This window comes from Phragmites australis, chromosome 14 (genome assembly GCF_958298935.1).
Source record: "Phragmites australis chromosome 14, lpPhrAust1.1, whole genome shotgun sequence".
Taxonomy (NCBI): domain Eukaryota; kingdom Viridiplantae; phylum Streptophyta; class Magnoliopsida; order Poales; family Poaceae; genus Phragmites; species Phragmites australis.
In genome coordinates, this window is record NC_084934.1 from 2448623 (window position 1) to 2460810 (window position 12188).

Here is a 12188-nt window from a genome sequence, read left to right on the forward strand (position 1 = left end):
CCGAGAGGTAGTGCACAATGTCATAGTAACTTCTAGGGTTCCTCTGACGAATGGTTGCAAGCAGACATGCAAATTATCATACAATGCTTCGTGCGTCCTAAACCTCATATCCACCATGTTTCGCCTCACCCTCTAAGCCTTAGCTTAGCTAATTGTGTAATGGAATTTCTCCTCAGATGCCCTAATTATTGATCTGGGCTCATAGTTCAGGTTGTCCACAATCTGCTCGTACATGAAATTAGCAACAAAACCGGATGACGGATTTTGGTGGTACTTCTATAGTTCCTGCAACTCACAATTGTGCTCTGTCGCTATAGAACACCCCCAAAAATCAACCCACTTTCCCTTAAATGCGTGCACCCACCACAGGCAACCAACCATCACACACTTCACACCATACTCCTTCATGTTTCACATCATAACCATGAACTGCCTCAAAAAAGATGCCACCTATTGAACCACAATTTTTTTGATACCTTGGATGCTAGGGTACCTAGCCCCTTGACACACATTGTTCTGGTTGTACTCCCGTGGCATATGGTAACATTCACTCACAACTAGATTTGCAAAATCATGATTTCTCCACTCCACAGGGATAGAATCACCATCCTCATCATGTGAGTTATCATCTTTTGGAGCTTGCTGGTACTCCCTATACTCCTACTCCATTAGTTCAGCTATTTCAGGGATAAGTCCCCCCCCCCTAATCAACCACACCCATTGGTTGTATCTATGGAGCTAAGGTCTACCCAATATCCTGTTCTGGTGCTGATTGTTCCTGTTCTGAGAGAGAGAGAGATTTTTATAAATCTCGCCCTCTCAGCAGACGATCCATTTCTTGACCTCGGTGGTGGTTGTGTAAGCCATGGTGGCAGTCCATGACGCTTCTCCTCGTCCCCTGGTCGGGCACCTATCTCTACCAAATTAGAAAAATATAAAAGTAAAAATTACCGTCTACAAACAACAGCCGATATTCATGATATTCGACCTATATGAGCTGCATCGCATTCAGAAACAAATCGAATATCAAAATTTGAATTTAAAAATTCAAGAATATAAAAATCACAAAAATTTCTAAAAATACTAGAGACAATTCTAATACCTTTTGTGAAAAAGTTAAAAAATAATATTGTTTGCATCATATTTTATATGAAGGAAGTTTAAAAAAATACTAAAATGGGCCGTATGAACTTGATAATTTGGCCCATCACATTAAGAAAAAGCTTAATATGCAAACATATATTTTTCTTGTGTAGGGCGTATCTTAAGATGATCTTTAAAATTTATTTCACTTCATTTAGAGTTTTATTAATTTCTTCATAATTTTTATAAAGTTCACAAGCATAAAGTGAACATGTTTATGTAACAAAACTGTAATTAAAATTTTCATGTCTACAATTACTTTTCCTGCATAAATCATAGTATAAGTAAACTAATAAATGTGGTTTCACTAATTTTGGAGGTGTGATGTATTAGTTATGAATTAATTTAGTTACAACACATTTACACAATCTTTCGTGTTACAATAACTATTTCATGAATTTATTTATTTTTAAAAGACATAGGATCATATAATAAGACTAAAAAATTGGTTTCATGATTTTTTTATTAGCAAACAATTAACTATGTATTTAAGTAGGTTTAGCAAATACATTTTCTCACAGAAAATATTCAACTTTTTCATGAGTATAAATACTTTTATTATGTAGATCATGTTACAAGGAAACCAACAAAATCTATTTCACTTGATCTGAAGTTACAGACGAATTAGTTATTGATTTTACAGTTTTAAGCTATATTTTGGTTTTTTTTAACTTTCTTGAAATTCGAGAAATGCTATCGGTAAATTAAGAAAATCGAACGGTTTTCGAAGAATTGAGATCGATCGAAATGCGAAGAATGCGATCGCATATCGGTAGAATTCATTCGAATATCGAGGAAACCGGTCGCATATCAAGAGTTGGATTTGAGCCTCTTTTTTTCTTTGGTCAACCGGGTTTGATTGCACGAATTTGTTTGATTTTTTTAAATTTTTACTCAAATTTTGTATATTTCACTAATACGAGGGGTCACATTTCGATATCCCGTCGAATTTGTAAACCCTGCCTGCCACCAATTTGGGGTGGCTGAGCCCATTTCCTGGGCCTGTCGTGTCCACCATGGCGCATGGGCGCGCATGCATGGGGAGGGAGGGAACGTGCATGGCGGAGCGTCTCCACGTGGAGACCGTGCCCGGCGGCCGCTCGCCATGAGCACGGCGTCGCCCGGTGGGGCCCTCCACGCCACCTCGGATGGGCCGCGTCCACCAGTTCCCGGCGACCTGATCTCCTGCTCCATACACCATCCCTGCCCTGCCCTGCCCTGCCTGCCTCGGTCTCAAGTCTCAACGAACCAGCTGTGCTCTGCAGTGCATGCAGAAACAAATATGCAATGCATCCTGCCCTGCTCAGCCTCCAAACTGGAGTGCTTCGATTAGCAGCAAGGTTCAGTGCCTTACTTCCCTGATTACAGCCTGATTAACTTAATTGCCCGCCCTACATGCCTGCCTAAGTCAAATAATTAAGACCGGATTTATATATATAATGTAGCGCTTCCAATTTCATCTCTGCATGCATGATTATATTTGACAAAGTCAGAAAGTTGTTGACTGCACTTAAATTTCCTGGCAAGTTTGCTACCGTTATCAACGGCATTTACAGGCACATACATGATTTGGAGAGGGCATTAGAATAATAGCACGCGCTTAGTCCCGCTAACAGGATTCATGTGTACTACAACAAATTTCTTGTAACAAATGATAAATCGTTACAATAAACTTTTGCTATAGCCACGACCCAATATTCTATTGTAATAGTTTTTTTTTCTAATAGTACAATTCATAGTTGTTGTATTTGTTATGCGATTTGTTGCGACACATTTATTTTATTAGCAATATCGGGACATTTTTGCCACAATGAATTTCTGTTGCAAGTACTAAAAAAATCGTTGCAATAGATGTGATAATGTTTTTAGCCATGCTGCACCATGCTGCTAAGCTTCCCGGAAAATTGAACTGAACTGCAATGTTCAGTGTTGCATTACCCCTGAAATCTTCTAGTTCAGTAGTGCCTGGCCATTCACATAAACAGATTCAGAACATATAAGATGTTGATGTACTGAACACTCAACAAGACTCTTGGTTGATATGTGTATTATGATAAACAGATGGGTCTTTTGTCCAATCAATGTTAGTTGAGGTTGAATATGTTTTCCAGAGTTGAATATTTTTTTCCACTGCAAGAGATGTCTAGATGTGAAATTTGAGATATACTTTAATGCTCAGTTATAGTGTTGGGGGAACAGTACCACATTAGCATCTCTGTATGACTTCGGCCGGCCTCAGCCAACCCTTGACACTAGATAGCGCCAAATATTGGGGTCTAAATCACAACATAGTGAACATGTATTTTTTTTATACCAATTGTTCATACCATCACATCAAAGAGGTGAGATATTTATAGCCAGATTTCAACCGACTAGGTTTACATTAAATCAGTGTCCATGTTCATAAGAACATTATTCTCAAAATATTTTTGAGGCATTACGCTCATTACACATCATTCAAATAATTCTAAGGGCAGTTATATTTCAACATGAATGGTTCTTAGAATTGTTTGAAAACAAACGCATTCTATAGGTATCCACCTATATTAATACCATATTCTAATGTTCTCGCTTCCATCAGGTCCAAATTTGTATGGTAAATGCTTTGAATGCAAGAGCACTAGAATGCAGTTCGGTTCTGAACAGTTTGCAAGGTCGTCTCATAAGCATGGTGAACCAAAACATATTTTCAAACTTCGTTGGCTGGCTGGTTTATTGAGCCTATATACTATATGCGCAATAATGCAGTCATTGTGGGATTGAAGTGGTTATCCTGCAGCTTGTGATTGGCAGCTTGGTTACTTATTGTATCTCGATTCTTGAGCAGATATGAAGATTTTGTTCATTTTGAATGATTTGGGTATTTGCATTGCGAGAGTTGCTCGGTTGCTTTAGACCTAACTAATGAATGTTACTCGAATTGTCCTAGACTGCCTTTGTATTCGTTTTTTCCACTTCAAACCATTGGTAACTCTGGTTTATAGATTAATTAGCAGCAATGTTTTACCACAGTAGTCTTGTACTGCGGTTAGCTAATTAACGAGAATCGGCACAGACAATCCAACACTTTGAAGCCACGTCGGATGAATAGGTGGACTCGATAGCACGGTGCAGCTAGTGCATGTGGTGAAAGACACTGAAAGTGAGCCGCCCGGGTATCTGTGCTCTCCGGTCATAGCTAAGCTTTACAGAGAGACCTTCCTGTCTGCTGCAAAGCTAGTGGTAAGGCCATCATGGCATCATCTTTCATCCATGCACACAGATACTGCAGAATCTTTTCCACCGGGCTGGCCGGTGACTATTCCTTACCATTAACCTAGCTAGCAAGCTCCAGATATCTCTGGTCTGTGAAGGGCTGAAGGCTCCATCTCGACCTCTCGATCGGCTAGTCTGCGACGTGGCACGAACGCCGAGGCGCCGGACGTAGAGCCACTCTGGCCTCTGCTACCTGGGACGCTGGCTATAAATTGATCTACCTGCTCCCGAAACCCTTCAGCAACCTAGCTAGCTTCACACACCAGTAAGCTCAACACTCACACACACACACACACACACAGCCGTCCCTTCTTGCGGTTGCAGCTTAGCTAGCATAGCCAGCTCGCGAGGGTGCAGAGATCGATATGATGGCTGCAGTGTCCGGATCAGAGTATGATCGCCTTGTGTGGGCATTGCCCCTGGAGAGCAACCTGAGGGACCGCGGCAGCAGCGGCGACGACGACGACGATGACTGCGACGTGGCTCCGGCCGCGTAACTAATGGATCTGGAGTGTACGTACAGTATGCGGTGATGATCCATGAAGTGAGACCAGTAGTATGAGCGATGACTGTGCTGAGCTTTTGAGGTGCTGTATATTTCATGCCTGCCTCCAACTCCGAGCTAATAATTTTACTCATGGAATGGTGTACTTAGTTAACAATAAAGAGGCCGGCATGTACGCATAAGTAGCAGCTAATGAGGGTTTTTTCGTGTTCTATAGACATTTGTACTGGAAAATCATCATAATTATAATTGCTGTCCAGGAGTTCATGGTCGATTAATCTTTTCGGAGAGGGTTCCAAGCTATTGTTCTCTTGTATTACAATTGGTTTCTCTGTTTGGGTTTTAAGGGGGAGGGGGTTTAATGTACGTCATTCTACAAGATCTGCTATAAGCCCTCTTAGGACTAATAATATAAGAACACCGGCCGGTCTGAGGGAAAATGGAGAAATTAAAGCGAATTGGCTATGCAAACTAACTGACTGAAAGTACCAGAAATTAACATGAATAACATAAATGAACTTGTATCGTATCCCTTCTTTTGTACAACAATCAGATTTTCAATGTAAACTCTCTTGAGTTCTCTTAGCTTAAACTTGTGAGCACTTGATCGGGTCTAAGAATAAATGTCTTTAAAAAAGGTTGAAGAGAAGAATGTATCCAGATATAGGACTCCCCTATGGCATCACAACTAATTCTAAATTAAATCTTTTCTTTTTGTAGTGCCCGAATAGATTTCTGCCAGTTCCTTTCGATCTTGACTCGACCATATATTTATTTCAGTGAATTTTGAACTATTTATGAGGATTTTTGCATAATCAAGCATGTTTTATTCCTTTTGAGTTTATCCATTTTATTAGATAAGAGTTAAGTAATCTTCTGGTTGTGATTTTCTTTTGAAAAACAGTGCATTTATTCATGATTTTTTAAGAACTCAAAACCTTTTTTAAATTCAAGACACAATAAATTAAAACTGGTCTCCTGAAATCATCGGCTTAGATAGCTAAAAGCCCAATCCTAACTAATATGGAAACTAAGGAGGTTCCTATATCACTATAAATCAAAACAATTGCTACATTAAACTTGAATCTTATAACAAATTTCTCACAATAAAATCAGAAACTTATCTTTGTTCTTCAGTCTAGCCAAAGTTTGCAAATATATATAGTCCAATTTCATTTCTTAAAACGAAGCCTTCTCAAAGCAAAACTCTTTATCTTCAATCCGTTCTTCATTATTTATGTTGATGATTATGTTGAACCTCAATACATAGAATTATTATTTATATTATAATTATAGTAATGTACATAATACAATATATTTGTTTCTTTATGATAAGTTTAGAAAAAAATTGAGTTACTTAGTATATCAAGAGAGTGTAGAGCTTAAAAATACTTACCAGGATTCTGATTAACAATGTTATTTGTGTTATGAGCAATTTTCATTTTCCGGATATAAAAGCTCTTGTCAGATTTATCAATAATATAATCTACATATACACACAACTCTCGGCTCCAGCTGTCATTGAAGTTTAGATACCTTGGATGGTTAATTATATTACTATGTAGACTTATGAGGCTTAATTTGAGGACTCTAATGACCTCAAGCAAACTACTGCATGCAACCACTATAATAACAAAAAACTCTCAACAGCTCAAGGAGTTCATTGAAGTTTGGAGTTTGCTTCAAGGGATAGCCACTACGTGAAAAATAGATATGAGTGACGGGTCATATCCATCATGGATGGTAGGTCCTGTACTCGTCATCCCGAACGCATCACTGATGATTAGTCATTGGTGATGGATAATGATCCATCACTAATAAAATCATCGGTGACGGGTCATAACCTCGACCCATCACCTTTGAGCGTCGGGGCAAAGTTTTTCCTTCAGTACATACTATATTTTTTATCTACAATTTTTCTCCAACATATCATCTGCTAAATTTGATATTGAGAAGTTTCATGGAATGATCAATCTTTCTATATAATAGGTTTGGATAAAAACTGTTCTCACATAAGTCAACGTACAAAAGACATTGATTACTAAACCGGTGAATATGTCAAACGACGAATGGGATGAATCAGATGAAAAAAACTCTCTAATACTAAGTTCATGCATCATTTAGACTTAATTGATATTCATGGTGCTTGATCATCCTTCGAGGTTTTGTGGACAATTTCTTCATGGATATCTTTTTTGGGGGGATTTTAAGTTAAGGGGGATTTGTTGGATAAAAACCCAAAACTTTAAAAGTATCTAGTCGAATACGAGTATATGACTCCATAAAGAACCTATAAATAGGCTACACCTTTACTTATAATTTTGAGCCATTATAATAAAGATTTATTTTCCGTAGTTTTTACCACCGCAGTGGAGAATTTTCGTACCTAAATCCGTGCCCCCCGTGTCCTGTTCCCAAACATAAATTAATTAATAGGCGAATCTCTCACGCCATGAAAAGTGGTTTCAGCTAATTGAGATGGTGAGCTAATTGACCAAACTCCTTACGGTATTTCGGAAGGCCAACTACCAATGCCACGGGGCCAAACATTGCTCAACTTCTTAAGCTATAAATTGCCCCGCGAAGACCCATGTCTTTGCATCACTAAGAAGTAGCTCTAGTTTCTAGCTAATCCGATCTTAAGCACTCTTGCTTAACCAGTGAGCACGTCAAGATCAGCCATGGCCTCAACATCATCAGCTCTCTTCGCCACGGCGCTCGTCATGGCGCTCATGCTCGCCGGCAGCAGCACGTGCCATGCCGGGCGCCATCTCGCCGACACGACTCCGGCTGCTGCTCCCGCGGCCGTCCCTGGCATTCCTTCCGTGCCGAAGCCGCCTGTGCCTACCGTGCCCGCTGTCCCCCTGCCCCCGATGCCCGCCGTCCCAACGGTGCCTGCGGTGGGCGCCGTGCCAACGATTCCTGCGGTACCGAAGGTCCCCGCGGTCACCTTGCCGCCGATGCCGGCAGTGCCCATCGTGCCGAACACCGCTCTGCCCCCCATGCCGGCCGTTCCCGCCGTGCCAAAGGTGACGCTGCCGCCGATGCCCACCGTGCCTAAGGTTACCTTGCCGCCGATGCCCGCCGTGCCCAAGGTGACACTGCCGCCGATGCCTTACATCCCGAGCGTGCCGATGCCGTTCTTGGCGCCGCCTCCTTCAGCGTAATCAAGAATGCGCGCAGGAGTGTGTGTCGTTTGCGAGGCCTGATTGTTGGGTCATGTTGCCCGTTCGCTGAGCCTGCAGTCTTTGCATGAGCAGATCTGGTTGTTGGAGTGCCTTTTTTTCCTTTAATTTCCCTTTTGATGTATCTGTTTCGATATACGGTGTGTATTAGTTGGAGATATTTGGAGTTTTGTCATTCAATCTGGTCACTGTTTCTTTGTGTATGCATGTACAGAGTTTTGTCATTCAATCTGGTCACTGTTTCTTTGTGTACGCATGTACAGAGTGCTCAGCTATATATATATATATCTCGTGGTGTTGTATATGAATTTAATTTTGGTCACTTTGAGTTCATTTCATAATGGCAGTACTTAATTACTCTTTCATGTTGTCATCTTGGCAGTCATGGACTGAATTTGGCCCTGAGAGAAAAAAAGATCCTATCGAAATATTTAGTTTCAGAAGGCATGTGCAATCTGTCTTCTCTCAGACACATGTTGGCGTAAAAATGGCTAAATAATATGCTCCGATGATTTACAAGAAAAATAAGCATTGAATCTCAGGAGAAGTCAATTTAGGTGATAGGCTCAGCGGTAACTAAATAGTTTCAGTATGTTACCTGGGAACAAATAAATTTTTTGTCAGCATTGATCGATTTCTATTAATCATCATTTCCTGATAATAAAAAGTAGATCCTTTGCCAAATGTTTTCTTTTTTTGCCTCTGGCATTTTCCTCGCAGTTTATGGCATGTTGAAACAACTATCAGTTGTCGATCAATTTATCACATTGTATACTATAAAGGCCAAGGCGATTTTGTACGTGCTTCTTATGTATTTAACAAATATATTTCAGAAACAAACAACATTCCTATATAAATCAAATAAGCAATATTTTTTAGTGATAGGCGACATATCTATCGACAATGAGGCACAATGGTGACTTCACTAATCTCTGAGTTCTGTATCTCCGGTCTTTAGTTGACATTATATGAATGCATATGTATGATGATGTGAGTGCTTACATAGTCTACGAGGTTGTGCAAATCATTAGTGCAGCTTAAATTAACTCCTGGGTTCATTCATAGTTAGAGAGAGAGAGAGAGAACGGAAATCCCATCATGGTATAAACACACACACACATACGAGTTTCACATGAATTTAGGAAGAAATGGTACAATACCTCAACAGATAACCGCACGTTTACAAATGGCTAAAAACATTTTTTTTCCCGGCGCTGTTTCTTTAACTACTTGGCAAAGGCACAATGTGGTAGGCAGGGGAGAGAGGACAAACTGCTGCCCTCAACATGAAGCCTTTCGAAAGAAACCTTGTGTTGACTGCTGTTGTACCTGATGAATGATTAACGAGGGAAGTTCTCAAGCACAATGTGTTTCCGTATAAAATATGTTAAGCTCTTCTGCTGATGTGATCATGCACATCTTCAGTGTCTTGCAAATTGAGCCTGCTGGTGAGCTAACCAGAGACGAAGCATGTAACAGGCATCCACCTCGATCTCCTTACCAAATCCTCGAACAACCGTCTTGGTATGGCGCGGAATGAAGATCAACAACCAATGACTTTTTTTTTTAGAAGATAACAACCAATGACTTTTGGATCTTTAACAATTCTGATCCTTCAGCACAACAGTTTGGAGTCTATTTCAAAAAGAGTTTGTCATAGGTATCCATAGCGCAAAGGACGCTCGTGCTGGTTTAATATTTTAATGGCTTGCATCGTAGGGTAACTTGTTTAGGCTTTTTTCTGATTTTCATTTTTGGTCTGTAATTCTCTTTGGTATTTTATGTTTCTAATATTAATATATAACTAGTAAGGAACGATGCTATTGTTCCCCCAAAAAAAAAGATTAACACCCAAACGCCCATTGGCCGGCGATGGCCAACTTGTACAAGCTGTGTACAGCCTATAAATTGCCATGCGTTACCCTTGTCTTTGCATCACAAAACAACACTAGCTCAGCTCTAGCAGCGCAGCTTTTCTTGGCTGATCAACTATAGTTATTAGCAACAGCAATAGCTTCCACTCAGAGCTTGCTCGCAGCTTGCATTGTCATGGCCGTCATGCTCCTGGGCGGCGGCGTGTGCCATGCCGTGCGGCGCCTCGCCGACACGTAGGACCGAGGCCACCACGGCGCCCGCCGCTGCCGTAACAATGCCGGCGGTGACCCTGCCACCGATGCCCGCGGTTCCTGCTACTACACATACGTGCGTTGTTTCGTTGAGCCGTACGTGCAGTGTGGGCATCTCTATGTTGTGTTTTGCATGCGCTGGACCTCTCTCTTGTCAGAATACGGACGTGTTCGTGTATTTCTGTACGTACAATAATGTTAGTATACGGATATGTTCTTTGTATTTCTGTATGTATAAATATCCAGGACAAGTCGATTAAGTTACATGGCATTACCACTGTGTCTGTGCAGTGATGGACGCAAGATGGACTGTTAGGAGAGGTTATCTTCTTCTTCCTTCTTAAGCTCCCTCTTCTTTTTTTTCTCTTCTTCTCCTCCTATCTCTTATTCCTTTCCATGGAGGGGCTCGAGCCCTCATGCCCCCTAAGATCCACCTCTGTCTATGTGAGTTTTACTTCATCAAAGTACCAAGAAAAAGCACTAATAGATTGTGAATGGTGGCTGGGGTGGAACCAGGCCTATGATAGGTTGTGTTTCAGCCTAAAGTTGGATCTAAATTTTTATTAGATTTTATTGTATAAATAATATATTTTTTAATCTTATCTAAATTTGAATGGGGCAACCCGAGACTTAGGCTATGGCTGGTTTCACCCCTAAATGGCATGGGCTGGTCTGCAAGTTTGGGCTACTTCTCCCCGTTTAGGCCACTACTACAAAATAACATATCAGTGCCGGTTGAAAAACAGCTTCAATGCCGATTTTTCAACCGGGCACTCTTTACTCGGCACGTTTAGGCCACTACTACAAAATAACATATCAGTGCCGGTTGAAAAACAGCTTCAATGCCGATTTTTCAACCGGGCACTCTTTACTCGGCACTGATAGTCAGTAACTACCAGTGCCAGATTTAGAACCGGTACTGAATATTTTTTTCAGTGCCGGATCGTGCCTCCAATCGATACTGAAAATGTTCTCGAGCCACAAAAAATAAACGAGCTGGCTCGACTGCCGCTCCTGCGGCCGCCACTGTCGCCGTGGTGCTCAAATCGACTCATCTCAATCCAAACAGCAAACTAATAATCGATTCAACATCACACAAAAAATCGATTCAACATCACACATAGAAGAACACACATACATAGCAAAACCAAATCCATCCATTATCCAACTCCAATTCATATGCAGTATTTTAAATGCACACATACACAATCAAGTCTCTAACACACCTGCAGAAAAACATACCCACACGCCACACGCAAGCATATATCCACACACCACACGCAAGCGGTCGAGCAGGTCGAGGTGCTGTCCGGGTCCATGAATGTGTTCATGCTGGCCTCCATCCTCGCCGCCGGCTGGGCTGCGGACCTCGCTGGCCGCCGCAGCACCCTTGTGCTCGCCAACGCCTCAAACCCCAAGCAGCACGAACCAAAGCAAGCACACAGACCCAAGCAGAAAGAATCCATCAGAAAAAAACAAACAAGAAACAAAATAGTAGCAGAATGGAGAGATAGGGATAAGGGCGGAGCAGAATCCTACCGCTCCCCACGACGATGACGATGAGCGAGACGAAATCCCGCAGCTTTTCTTGCAGCCTGCCCCTACTCACCGCGTCCCATCGTCGTTCTCATGGCATGTCGCTCGGCGGGAGGAGAGGAGCGAGGAGGCCGGTGGGAAGGAGAGGAGCCGAGGAGGCCGGTGGGGAGGAGAGGAGCAAGGAGGCCGGTGGGGAGGCAGAGAGGGCGCGAAGAGAGAGAGAGAGAGAGAGAGAGAGAGAGAGAGAGAGAGAGAGAGAGAGAGGGAGACAAAGAGGCCGGTGGGGAGGAGGAGGACGCGAGCGAAAGGATAAGACCGAGCGGCTTGATCGGACGTTGCAAAGGAGCCAAAGTTCGATTGAAAGGAAATTTCGGGTCTGAGTTTTCACTGCCGATTCCATCTATAACCGACACTGATGGGGTGGGTATCAGTGTCGGT

General features: G+C 41.8%; 1 protein-coding gene across 1 annotated transcript; it reads left to right on the forward strand.

Annotated features, from left to right (window-relative positions):
* Nucleotides 1–7480: 7480 nt before the first annotated feature.
* Nucleotides 7481–8396, forward strand: LOC133890973 (protein PELPK1-like). The gene has a single exon (XM_062331639.1). It carries the CDS (start codon nucleotides 7585–7587, stop codon nucleotides 8068–8070), a length of 486 nt encoding a protein of 161 aa, XP_062187623.1. The 5' UTR covers nucleotides 7481–7584; the 3' UTR covers nucleotides 8071–8396.
* The last annotated feature ends 3792 nt before the right edge of the window (nucleotides 8397–12188 follow it).

Excerpts from the sequence above, each read along its gene's own strand:
- LOC133890973 (XM_062331639.1), top strand. The coding sequence starts at position 7,585 with ATGGCCTCAACATCATCAGCTCTCTTCGCCACGGCGCTCGTCATGGCG.